The 12880-nt window shown below is 44.3% G+C and overlaps 1 protein-coding gene across 1 annotated transcript; it reads left to right on the top strand.

The window, feature by feature from the left end:
• The first annotated feature begins 214 nt into the window (after positions 1-214).
• FZD10 (frizzled class receptor 10) lies at positions 215-3172 on the top strand. The gene has a single exon (XM_027858087.1). The coding sequence runs from the start codon at positions 230-232 to the stop codon at positions 1973-1975; it is 1746 nt and encodes a 581-aa protein (XP_027713888.1). The 5' UTR covers positions 215-229; the 3' UTR covers positions 1976-3172.
• Positions 3173-12880: the final 9708 nt, after the last annotated feature.

The following is a 12880-nucleotide window of genomic DNA, read 5'->3' as shown; positions in this document are numbered from 1 at the left end:
GCATGGGCTGCGGCCGGGGCTGGGTCAGGAGCGGAGGGGTGCAGCGGGCATCTGCTGCAGCCCGGCTCCGGGGGTTCAGGCTGTGATGCGGCGCTGCAGGCGGAGTGCCTGAGTCTGCCCGGACGGGGCTCCGCGGTCGCCGTGTAGCCTTGTTGGACCGGCGGGCTCCAGTGCTGCTGCCTCTGCCGCTGTTCCTCTCCCTGCTTCCCGCCCCGGACCCGACGCCGCCATGAGCCGCCCGGGCTCCCGCCTCTGGCTTGTGCTGCAGGTGGTGGGGGCGTGCGCGGCCATCAGCTCCATGGACATCGACCGGCCAGGCGAGGGCAAGTGCCAGCCCATCGAGATTCCCATGTGCAAAGACATCGGCTACAACATGACCCGCATGCCCAACCTCATGGGCCACGAGAACCAGCGTGAGGCGGCCATCCAGCTACACGAGTTCGCCCCGTTGGTAGAGTACGGCTGCCACGGCCACCTCCGCTTCTTCCTGTGCTCCCTCTATGCGCCCATGTGCACCGAGCAAGTCTCCACCCCCATCCCCGCCTGCCGGGTCATGTGCGAGCAGGCCCGGCTCAAGTGCTCCCCCATTATGGAGCAGTTCAACTTCAAGTGGCCTGACTCGTTGGACTGCAGCAAACTACCCAACAAGAATGATCCCAATTATCTCTGCATGGAGGCCCCCAACAACGGCTCCGACGAGCCGGCCCGAGGCTCCAGCATGTTCCCGCCGCTCTTCCGGCCCCAGCGGCCCCCCAGTCCCCCGGAGCAGCAGCAGCCCAAGGACAGCCTGGGCCGCTCCGGCTGCAGCAACCCGGGCAAGTTCCACCACGTGGAGAAGAGCTCATCCTGCGCGCCCCTCTGCACGCCTGGAGTGGACGTGTACTGGAGCCGGGCAGACAAGCAGTTCGCCGTGGTGTGGTTGGCCATCTGGGCAGTGCTCTGCTTTTTCTCCAGCGCCTTCACGGTGCTCACCTTCCTCATCGACCCTCCCCGATTCAGGTACCCAGAGCGCCCCATCATCTTCCTCTCAATGTGCTACTGCGTCTACTCCGTGGGCTACCTCATCCGCCTCTTCGCCGGGGCGGAGAGTATCGCCTGCGACAGGGACAGCGGCCAGCTCTACGTCATCCAGGAAGGGTTGGAGAGCACTGGCTGCACTATCGTCTTCTTGGTCCTCTACTACTTTGGCATGGCCAGCTCACTGTGGTGGGTCATCCTCACTCTTACCTGGTTCCTGGCCGCAGGGAAGAAATGGGGCCACGAGGCCATCGAGGCCAATAGCAGCTACTTCCACCTTGCTGCCTGGGCCATCCCTGCTGTCAAGACCATCATGATCCTGGTGATGCGGAGAGTGGCCGGAGACGAGCTGACAGGAGTGTGCTATGTGGGTAGCATGGACGTGAATGCACTCACAGGCTTTGTCCTGGTCCCCTTGGCCTGCTACCTCATCATCGGCACCTCCTTCATCCTCTCGGGCTTCGTGGCCCTTTTTCACATCCGGAGGGTGATGAAAACAGGGGGTGAGAACACAGACAAACTGGAGAAGCTCATGGTCCGCATCGGGGTTTTCTCCGTGCTGTACACGGTGCCGGCCACCTGCGTGATCGCCTGCTATTTCTACGAGCGCCTCAACATGGATTACTGGAAGGTGCTGGCAGCCCAACACAAATGCAGAGTGAACAACCAGACTAAAGCTCCGGACTGCTTGATGAGCAGCTCTATCCCTGCGGTGGAGATCTTCATGGTCAAAATGTTCATGCTTCTGGTGGTAGGCATCACCAGCGGAGTGTGGATCTGGACTTCCAAGACGCTGCAGTCTTGGCAGAATGTATGCAGTCGGAGCCTGAAGAAGAGGAGCAGGAGGAAACCTACCACCGTGATCACAGCCGGTGGCATCTACAAGAAAGCCCAGCACCCCCAGAAAGGTCATCATGGGAAGTACGAAGCAGCCACGCAGCCACCCACCTGCGTGTGAAAGGGGAGCGGGGTGGCCGGGACTGCGGGTACTAAACAGCTAAAGAAAACTTTTTTCCGCTAAAAAAGACTTGTACAGGACTCCAAGGAAAGGGCGAGGGAACTAAGCCCTGGTGCTTTTCTCAGACAGTAAGGGGGGGGAGGGGGGAACTTTTAAGTTTAAAAAAAATATTATTACCCTGAAATTCAGGATGTTGCCATACGCTTCAAGTTAAATGTACTTAAGAATTATGGGAAACAAATATTGTCAGTTAAATGGCCTCTTCAGTTACCAATTTGAAGTAACTTGTGGGGGGAAATATATGTTATATATATACATATTATATGGGTGTATACATCTATACATATATGTATATATGTGTATATAATGCACATCTGCATCGAATCTGAGTGGGCTTTCCTTATACCTTAGCCAATAGCAAAGGAAGAGAAAACTCTGGATAGCAAAGAAATCTCTCCCAAATCTCTCCCTATGCCTCCCCCAACTCCCCCAACTTCTTTTCTCCCTAAGCAAAAGTCACCATTCCAGAGGCCCTCTCTCAGGTCATGGCCCTCACCACGTGAGAAAGCAACTTCTGTAGCAACTTAAGCAAAGAAATCCCCTTTTAACAACTCTCCACAGACTAGAAAGAAGTAAAAATAGATAGGGTTCATAGCCTCCGCAAAACTTTTTCACTAAAACTGAAACTTCCTCCACCCAGAAAAACCCCAAACAAAACCGTAAACTTCTGGGCAGCATATACATGCAAACTATGTGCAATACATTTTTTCCCCCCACCATGAAATAAGAAAAAAGAAACAAGTATTTTGCTGTACATAAAGACCACAAAAGAAACCTCTTAACAAAAGAACTGAGAAGTCTGGCCCTCTGAAACCCTTTAGCGTTACATTTTGTGGCTTTTTAATGGAAATCAAGCCAATGTTATACAAGTTTGGACTGATTTGTGGAAAAAAAGAGAGAGGAGAGAGAGGGATCATTCTAAGGTACCCAAAAGGCTTATTGACTCTTTCATTGTTAAACAAATTCTTGCCATGAATAGATACCGAAGCACTAGTGGTGCAAAGGGAAAATTTTGTATATTGTGATGCTCTTAGCTGTGCTGGAAAAGCCCAGTTTCTTAGTTGTATATATTTGTAACATATGATTATTTTTCATGCTCCACTATTTTATTAAAAAAAATAAAATATGTTCTTTAGTTTGCTGATACTCCCTTGTGGTGGCCACTTTCCCTTTCCCAGGCTGGAGTGGAGGGGCTCAAAAGTAACTTTGTTCTTGGCCATTGACTTTGCAAAGCACAGGGGAGGCTGCAGACATGGGCTGATCGCCTTCTCCAGCTAAGGAGAGATGTGGATTACAAGGGCGGTGGGATAATGGAACTTGCAGGTTACATAAGAATGACATGCAGCCAGCACAGAGAGTTAGGGGATTGTTCCTGGGGAATCTTGGCAGCTGAACACGAGAGGTCGGTTGTAGGGACAATTCGTGCAAAGGGAGCCTTGTTTACTGAGCACACACTGTGGTCGTAATCTTGCTTTAGCATCCTTTTTCATGTCTTCAGAGAATGAGGAGTGGGGGAGATGGGAACTCATAGGGCAGTTTCTTATAATATTCCTGGTGTCCTTTGGAGAAAGGGGCAAACCTGGAGTTCCATGCCCTTCCACGCCAACCGGGCTGATAGGATAGAAGGGTCAACAGTGGCCTGTTTACCAAAGGGTACAGCTATACAGTTGGGGGAGGGAGGGAAAACTTGTGCCCAAACTGTTGGCTCATCCAAGAGGAGGGAACCAGGAGAGAGATTGGGAGAGAGGTTTTATTCTTGGCTGCTCAGAAGCAGTGAAGCAGCAACGCAATCCCACAAATACAGATGCCTTTGGTGTTGGCTGAGTCAAAGGCACCATTCAATCTTTTTTTTTTTCCTTACTTTTTTCCATCAATTAAGGGGACTTAGATATGAAACCAGAGATTTCTCCAGGCTGGGCACCTCAGAAAAAAAAATCAGTCTGACTGCCCTAAGGACTTGCTAGGTAGGCAAACATTTGCCCAGCGCTTAAGTGTGAAAGCTGAGGCATGGCCAAAGGGGACTTTGGGAGGATGGGGCCTGCCTGATTCAGCTGGGACCCACTTGTTCTTGGATAACCTGTTTGTTCAGTAAACAGGAGTGTCGTTTTGTAAGCATCTTGTCTAAGGTCTGCTTTAAAACAGATTTTGCTGGCTCAATGAGGCAAACTAGGGAGAGGCTTATAGGATCCTGTGGTTTGAGCTTGATTTCTGCTTGTGGAAAATTAGTGGCTAATTAAATGATTGGCTAAGGAGGTTGAAAATGGATTAAGGAATAAATGTAACTAGGGGGTAGGGAAGTCAAAGTTTTTGGTGTATTTTTAGACTTAAAACCTCAAAATCTACTTTTCTCCAAAAAGTGGATTTCCTAAGAAGCCGACTTTTGCAGAGTCCGGAATCATAGGATTATAACTGAGACCAAATAGGGAGGCAGTTGAGTAAAGTGAAAAGAGCACTTGAATGACTCTGAGGTCCAAGGCCCTGGGTTCAAATCCTGCCTCTGACACCTGTGTAACTTTAGGCAAGTCACTTTGACCTCACAAGGCTTGACATTTCTCATTTATAAAATGGAGAGGTCAAACTAGTTGGCCTACAAAGCCCCTTTCAACCCTATCTCTGTGGTTTAGTCCAAACCTCTCATTTTACAGATGAGGAAACAGGTCTAAAGACATTAAGTGACTTGTCCAAGGTTTCGAAGTAAGTAGCAAAATTGACATTAGAGTTCCAGTGCTCTGACTCAGAATTCATTGTCATTCCCACTGTACCTTCTCCAGAGGCCAATACTGGAAGATGCCATGCTTCTGGGGCTCAAGGGGGACAAAGACCAAGCATTCAGTTCTAACCTCACCACTTCATCAGGACCTTCAGATGCTTGTAGCTTCAGAAGTGACATTAATGCCATAAATAATAACAGGAACTTTTCATTTCTCTAGCCTTTTGGAAGTTTTCCGGAGCACCTTCTTTAGTACAATTCTGTGAGGCCGGTTGAAAAACGTTTTGCTTATTTTTGCAATAAGTATTGATTGTGGACCTACTATGTGCCTGGCACTGTACTAAATGCTAGCTAAGGATACAGAGAAAGACAAAAAAACCCAGCCCCTTCCTTCAAATATCTTAATTTTCTAAGGTAGGAGACAATATGCAAACAACTATGAATAGATGTCAGATATAGATACGCATGTATCTATATATACATATCAGAGATATGTATATATATATGCACATGTGTAGACCTGTACATGGACTTATATACATACAGTATCTGTATCTATCTAAATATAAATATACATATGTATATGTATACATGTGGGTATATAGACATGCATGTAGATACATAGGTACATATATGTATCTATGTCTATCTAGACACATGTGTATGTACATACATATGCACACATGCACACATATATATGTACGTATACACAGTTAAGTTGGAGATCATTTCAGAGGGAAGGCACTAAGCAATAAGGGGGATCAGGAAAGGGTTTTGGTTTTTGGCTTTTTTTGTTTTGTTTTGTTTTGTTTTGTTTTGTTTTTGCAAAAGGTGGAATTTTAGCTAAGACTTCAGAGAAGCTGAAAGCAGAGATGAGGGAGAGAGAGCATCCCAAGCAGACCTGGGAAATAGGCAATAAAAATGCACAGAGACAAGGAAGCAACCTCAGATAAAGCTTCCCTTGAGCTTTCCCTCAGAGAGAGGTCCCAGTGAAAGGCCCCATGGTTACCCAGCTAGTAAGTATGTGTGGTAGGATTTGAATCCAGCTCTTTTGACCCTAAGACCACTACAGTAAGAATGTGAATAAGAGAAATGGATCTGAAATGTCCTCTAATTTTTATCTGAATATGTAGCTGTGTGGATCACAGCATTTTCTCAGTACCCACAAGCAGTTCTTCCAAGATTCTAAATTGGTGAAGAGGTGCTCATTTTCATTGCTAGAGAGAGTTTACTCACAGGGATCTCTCCACACCAATAAAATAATAAGTCCAATTTAAAAAAAAAACACTTGTTTTAAGAGATTAAAAATATATGGGCAGATATAGCTAATAATTACTAACATTTCTATAATACCCACTATGTGCCAGACGTTTACAGATATTATCTCAATTGACCTTCACCTACAACCTTAAGAGGTAGGTGCTATTATTATCTCCATTTTACAGGTGAGGAAAGTACAATTAAGTGACTTGGCCAGGCTCATACAGCTATTAAGTGTCTGAGGCTGGATTTGAACTCTGGTCTTCCTGACCCCAGGTTTAGGGCTCACTGTGCCACCTCACTGCCTAATCTCATATAGATATATGAGCTAGTCTCATACCTATACAGGATATCAACCCACAGGTTGATAGGATAAACAGATATCAGAAATCATTTATGCAATCTGCTGAAGTAGTCAAGTTATTTAATGTTCATCATAATAGCACCTTGTCTTACAGCTTACAAAGTTCTTTCTCATATTCACTGGGCATCCTTAGGTTTCTGGGTGCCAGTGCTCCCTAGGAATCCAAGTTTTTTTCAGTATCTGTTCATCTGCCAGTAGGTCAGTAGGGTTCAGATTCACTTGAATTCTCTTAAAAGTCCTCTTTGGAGAATGTTAAGTCAATAGCATTTGCCTAGAGGGACAAGAGCTAGCTGACTATTTTTTACTATTTATAATATGCCAAATATTATAAATTATAAATATGCCAAATTATATAAATTATAATACACCAAATATTTATTATATGCCAAAGACCATTTTTTACTATTTATACAAATGAAAGAAATTAATGGAAAAGTATTGATTAACTGCTTACCATGTACAAAGCACAGGAGACCTAAATAGAAAGTCACCCCAGGGCTTGATCTCAATAATTTGAATTCACATTCGAATAGAGAGAGACAGCTACTCTTTTTTTTTTTTTTTTGGAGGCAATGGGGTTAAGTGACTTGCACAGGGTCACAGAGTTAGCTAGTAAGTATCTGAGGCTGTATTTGAACTCAGGTCCTCCTGACTCCAGGACCAGTGCTCTATCCATTGTGCCACCTAGCTGCCCCAAGACAGTTCCTCTTAATAGGAAAGATCTAGTGGCAAGGCAGATGCTGATGTGCCATCTTTAACAGCATTTCCAGGAATAAAAACACATCCATTTCTAATATTGAACCTTTTACCATGTCAAGGACTTTGGTGGCAAGAAGTTTCTTTTCCAGGTAGTCAATAGTGGCAGCACCTTGCAGAGGTACCATCCCCAAAAGCATTGCTCCTTTGGAACAATTGCTTGCTGGTTTGTTCACCAAAGAGGGTCGATGGCGTCGTAGGGGTGATGTCTTGACTTGAGTGAATTGGGTTTGAGTGAGGCTGCACTGTGCAGAGTTGTCAGCCTCACTCTCCCCTCCAGAGTCATCAGAGGCCAGTGGCAGGCATCAGTCAGTGCTGTGGGCCAGAAGCAGGGCAGGGCACTCAGGAGAGTGCTGTGCCATAGGCCTCTTGGGCTTACCTGCCAACAACCAAGAATGTCACTTAACTCCTTCTGTTCCTGTTCCCTCCATTATAAAATAAAGGGGTTAGACTAGAGGACCTTTAAGATCTCACTTTTAAAATCTATGATCTCATGGAAGTTACCTCAGTTTACCCAAAGTTTAAAGTAGTATTTCCCAAGGAATAGCAAATTACCTTGTCACCTGAGCAGGACTAAGGCTTCTAGCCTCTATGGCTCAGAACAGGGAAAGTAGAGGAGGAAGTAGGAAGAATTTGGAGCTTTGAAAATCAAGAGGCTTTGGCTGCCCTTCTTCTGTCTTCCACAGTCACCGTGTGTACCTGTGACCTTGGGCTACTCACTTCCCCTTTGGGGCCTCTAATTTCATGAGAGGATCACTAAGCTCTACCTTATGATCAAAAAGCTGATCAAAGAGAAAAAGAACACTGATCTTTGAAGTTAGAAGACCTGGGTTTGAGTGAGTAATTTAACCTTTAGGAACCTCAGTTTCCCAATCTTTAAAATGGGAATAACAACACTTCCACTGCCCAACCTCTCAGGACTATTGTTAGTAAAGGTCTCAAAGACCTATACAAGTATGCATATGTATATATGTGGGGGTATATATGTATATACCCACATACACCTTTACATACCTATATATCTTTATATATGTATATACATCTATGAAGGCAGTTAGGTGGCTCAATGGATAGAGGGGCTGGGAGTCAGGAAGACCTGAGTTCAAATCCAGCCTCAAACACCCACTAGCTGTGTGACCCTGGGCAAGTCACTTAACCTCCTTTTGCCAGAATCCACTAGAGAAGGAAATGGCAAACCATTCCAGAATCTTTGCCAAGAAAACCCCATGCAGGGTCACAGAGAGTCAGACACAACTGAATAACAATATACCCTACACACACACACACACACACACACATACATCTATATCTTTATAGACATACATGTATATCTTTATGCATGTGTACATTTAATTACCTATATATCTTTGTATATGCAAATGTACAATACATACATATATTTGCATGCATGTTATTCTTTTTATTGTTAGTAGTACCATTTCTAAGATCAATGACAGTACTTGAGAGACAAGGGGACAAAGGTAACCCTTTAATTCTTTGGAAGAGGAGAGGGAGATTATAAAGAAGTCTCAGTCTTTTCTTTTGCCTATACTAATGGCAAAACCTGTGTTCTTTCTTTAATTTAACTCTTTGCCTGCTCCAGCAGGCTAATCCCAGTAATTGCTGTTTTTAAAGTTATTGTGGTGAGCTGTGGTTTCTCCTTCAAGGAAGAGGGAAAAATTGAATGAGAGAGAAGGTGGTTGGAGAGAAATCTTAATCTTCATTTTCTTTTTGAAATATGGAGGGATCAGCAAGAAATCCACAAAAGGGGTATGGAGAGGGGTGAGTAGTAAACACAGGGTGTTCCTAAAGTCTTAGTGCACTTTCAAACTATTAAAGTTTCAAATTGCATCAAGACTTTTGGGACACCTTTAAGTTAACATTAGTGGTCTGTAATATCCAATAATTTGAGGGTTTGCGGAGAGGCAAAGGTCCCCATCTTTCTTAAGGTTTTAAGCTTCATTAAAGTTTAACTTAGGCATTTACACCATTATTTGGAGAGTATCTTTTTTCCTGCTCACTCTTCTCTTCCTTTACCTCCTGAAGAAAGTTGTATTCACTTGGCTAATGAGTAAAGGCTCCTCATAACCAGCTGAGAGAGGAGAGAATTTTTTTTTCCTCCTCCCTAGCAGTTTTCAAAGTGTCTTAAGGTTCAATAAAATAATTCACTAATTCTAAAAGATAAGGGAAGAAGGAAAAATAAATTCACATTTCTTTTTATGAGAAAAAAATATATTTTCATTCATACGGAGACATACAATAACATCACAGCTGACTCTATTCACAAAGCAACTGACATTGAGTCTGGAAGAACTCATCCCAAGGGTTATCATGTTTGGTATGTAATATCTGTGTAACTGGAAAAGTAGAGAATGATTTTTTTTAAAAATCAGACCTATGATTTCTGTAGTTTAGGAAACACTTCTACCAAGCCAGTGAGCAACTTTTCTTAGAAAGTTTTTGTTGTTCAATCATTTCCAACTCTTCGTGACCTCATTTGGGGTTTTCTTGGCAGAAATACTGGAATGGCTTGCCATTTCCTTCTCCAGTTCATTTTACAGACGAGGAAACTGAGGCAAACAGGGTTAAGTGACTTGCCCAAGGTCACACAGTGAGTAAGTGTCTGAGACTAGATTTGAATTCAGGAAGATATCTTCCTGACTCCAGGCTTGGGGCTCGATCCACTGAACCACCTAAGGCATTAAGAGAAGAAATGACTTGCCTAGGGTCACATAGTGAGTAGGTGTAGGCTTAAAGCCAGGGATAGTCTTTGTGACTTGCATCCTGTATTCAGCCCTCTGAGGAGGATTATTGAACTAGTTTGAGGGGCACAATCATAAGATCACAGACTTAGTGCTGGAAGAGGCCATCTAGTACAAAACTTCCATTTTATAGATGGAGGAAATTGAGGCCCAGAGAGATGAAGTTGGTTGAGGCCACACAGGTAACAAACGACAGCTCTGGGATTCAAACCCGGGTCCAGAATCATACATAGGTGGAGAGCTGGAAGGGAGCCTCAGGGTGCCCTAATCCAACCTCATTTTCCTTACTCTCTCCGTGGACACTAGAATCTGGTGACACTGGTCTTCTTGCTTCCCCCGTGACCCTTCGTCTTCCCACTCTGTGCCCTTTTTTTTTTAACTGGCTCCCCCTCAGGCTTGGAATGCTCCCCTTCTTGGCTTCCACCGCTTTCTTCAAGACTCAGCTGAAATCTCCTCTTCTGTAAGAACCCACGTAGCCCAGTGCTCACTTGCCTTCCCCATTGACACTGTAAATATTTTGTCCTCTTCGAGAACGAAGGAAGAGCAACACAAATATTTTGTACATCCATATTTGTTTGGATGTTGTCACCCCCATTAGAGTGTGGGCTCAGTGACATCAGGGACCATGTTTTTGTCTTTCTTTCCTGGACACTTACTGGGTCTGGCCTAGAATCAGTGATTAATAAAGGCTAGTTGAATGGCTGACACAGAGGTTAACTACCTTGCCCAAGATCACACATGTATTGACACAGGCTCTTTCTCCTTCTGTTTAAATTAAAGGGGAGTGTACAGGCAGGTGAGGGAACTACTGGTGAAAATGGACACTTACAGAGATGCATAAAGAAGAGGTCTCTATTGCAGTTATTGAGTTGATCTGTCATAATTGGGAACTGAAACACCCAAGCCACAGGAAAGAGGCATCTGTTAAGCTGAACCCCATATCCTGAACTCAGTGGGATGGTTTGAACCAGGGTTGTTATTGGAAACCATTATTCATTTTACAGCTGTCACTTTGGGGGGCCTCCCACCCCTAGCCCAGCAAGATCAACCTTGAAACCCGCTCTTCCTATCCGAATGCTTGAGATCCTAATGCTTTGAAGGGGATAGCTCCATAATGAGGGGATGGGATGTACTCAGGTGGTCTTTGATGACAGGTGGTCTCTCCCAACAGGTGGCCTCAAAGGGGAAATTTGGTAGCATTTTTCTGAACAGTTGCACTTAAAAAAAAATCTGAAAACTCCTTGCAAGGCCTATTTGAGGCAGAACTACAAAGTTATTAACACTGACGGATGACAAAATTGCATCTGCACTAAGGGGTGGGTGATGGTGATTAGGAGGTCTCCCAGCTGGCTTTGATCAGAAGTGACAAGCTCCTCAGGTCTGGGGCTCTCCACCTCTTCTCTTCCTCCCTCCCACCCTTCCCCGGGGGGTGGAGGGGGGGCACAGCAGCACCTGTTTGTAACTTTCAGCCTCTTCTAACTCCGCCTGCCTCCCGGCACTTAGCTACTCCCCCAGAGCACACAACTAGAGCTGACGAGTTATGACCAAACCAATCACTCATTTATAAAATACTTTCCTTCCTGAAAGTTCTCTGGAACACAGACCCTTCAGCACTGAAGTTTATATCAATATCTTGGATTTAGGAAAACTTTTTTTTTTCAATTAACTCAGGGTTTAGAGTGAAAGGCAAAAATACTCACATTCAAAGTATATTAAAGAATTCAAAGAAATAACAGGCAAGTTGATGGTGCAGTGGATAGAGCACTGGGCCTGGATTCAAGAAGACTCATGTTCATGAATTCAAATCTGGTCTCAGACACTTACTAGTTATGTGACCCTGGGTAAGTCACTTAACCCCTATTTGCCTCAGTTCCACATCTGTAAAATGGTGACATGCTGGAGAAGGAAATAGCAAACCACTCCAGTATCTTTGCTAAGAAAACACTGCAGACATATCCACGGAGTCATGAATAGTTGAACATGACTGTACAACAATCTATATAGCGCTCTGTGGATTAAATCAGTGCTTTACTTACATTATCTCATTTGGTCCCCATAACATAGGCAGTACAGCTATTATTGACCCCAGCAACTTGAAATGAGTTGAATTTGGGAATCACAGGAAATTAGTTCCAATCCTGATTCTGTCATTTGCTGTGTGACCTTGGACAAGTCACTTCCCTTCTCTGGTTCTCAATTTCTTCATCTGTAGAATGAAAAAGCTGGACCTGATACCTCTTTAAGGTCCCTTACAACTCTTGACCTATGAGCCCAAGACCCTAAGAAACCTACATTACATCTGGGAAAGTAGCGTATGAAATCTATTCAAAATAAATACAAGGTGATTTTTAAGTGGGGGCCGGGGAGTGGAGTACGAATAGCTGGGAGGAGGCGGGAATTAGGAAAAGTGTCATGTAGGGGAGACTTTTGAGTAATCCTTTGAAGGAAGCTCTGTATTCTAAGAGGCCCAGATGAGTGTATATATTCTGGGCACAGGGGATAGTCTTTGCAAAAGCCCAAGGGTAGAAGATGGAATCCATGCTCAAAGGCTGGTTTGAACAGAACCAAGGATACATAAAGGGAAGTAATGGATAATAAAGCTTGGAGTATGATAGCATAGGATGGAAAGCAAAGGATTTGCAGGATTCAAATCATGCCACCTTCATGACCTCACGTTAGTCATTTAACCTCTGGGGCCTTTGTCTTCCTCTAAAACATCTGACACCTCAGCTAGATGAATTCTGAAGTCACTTCTAACTCAAGATCTATGATGCTAGGAAATATAGATTGGAGCCAGGTTTTAAAAGACTTTAAATGCCAAAGAAGACACCTCGGCTAGATGAATTCTGAAGTCGCTTCTAACTCAAGATCTATGATGCTAGGAAATATAGATTGGAGCCAGGTTTTAAAAGACTTTAAATGCCAAAGAGTGTAATGTATATTTTTTGTTGTTTTTCAGTCCTGTCCGACTTCATGACTCATTTGGGATTTTC

Source organism: Vombatus ursinus, unplaced genomic scaffold (genome assembly GCF_900497805.2).
Source record: "Vombatus ursinus unplaced genomic scaffold, bare-nosed wombat genome assembly UNPS02000546.1, whole genome shotgun sequence".
Classification (NCBI taxonomy): Eukaryota; Metazoa; Chordata; class Mammalia; order Diprotodontia; family Vombatidae; genus Vombatus; species Vombatus ursinus.
The sequence above is the reverse complement of the archived record's forward strand: the minus strand, read 5'-3'. Positions and strand labels throughout refer to the sequence as shown.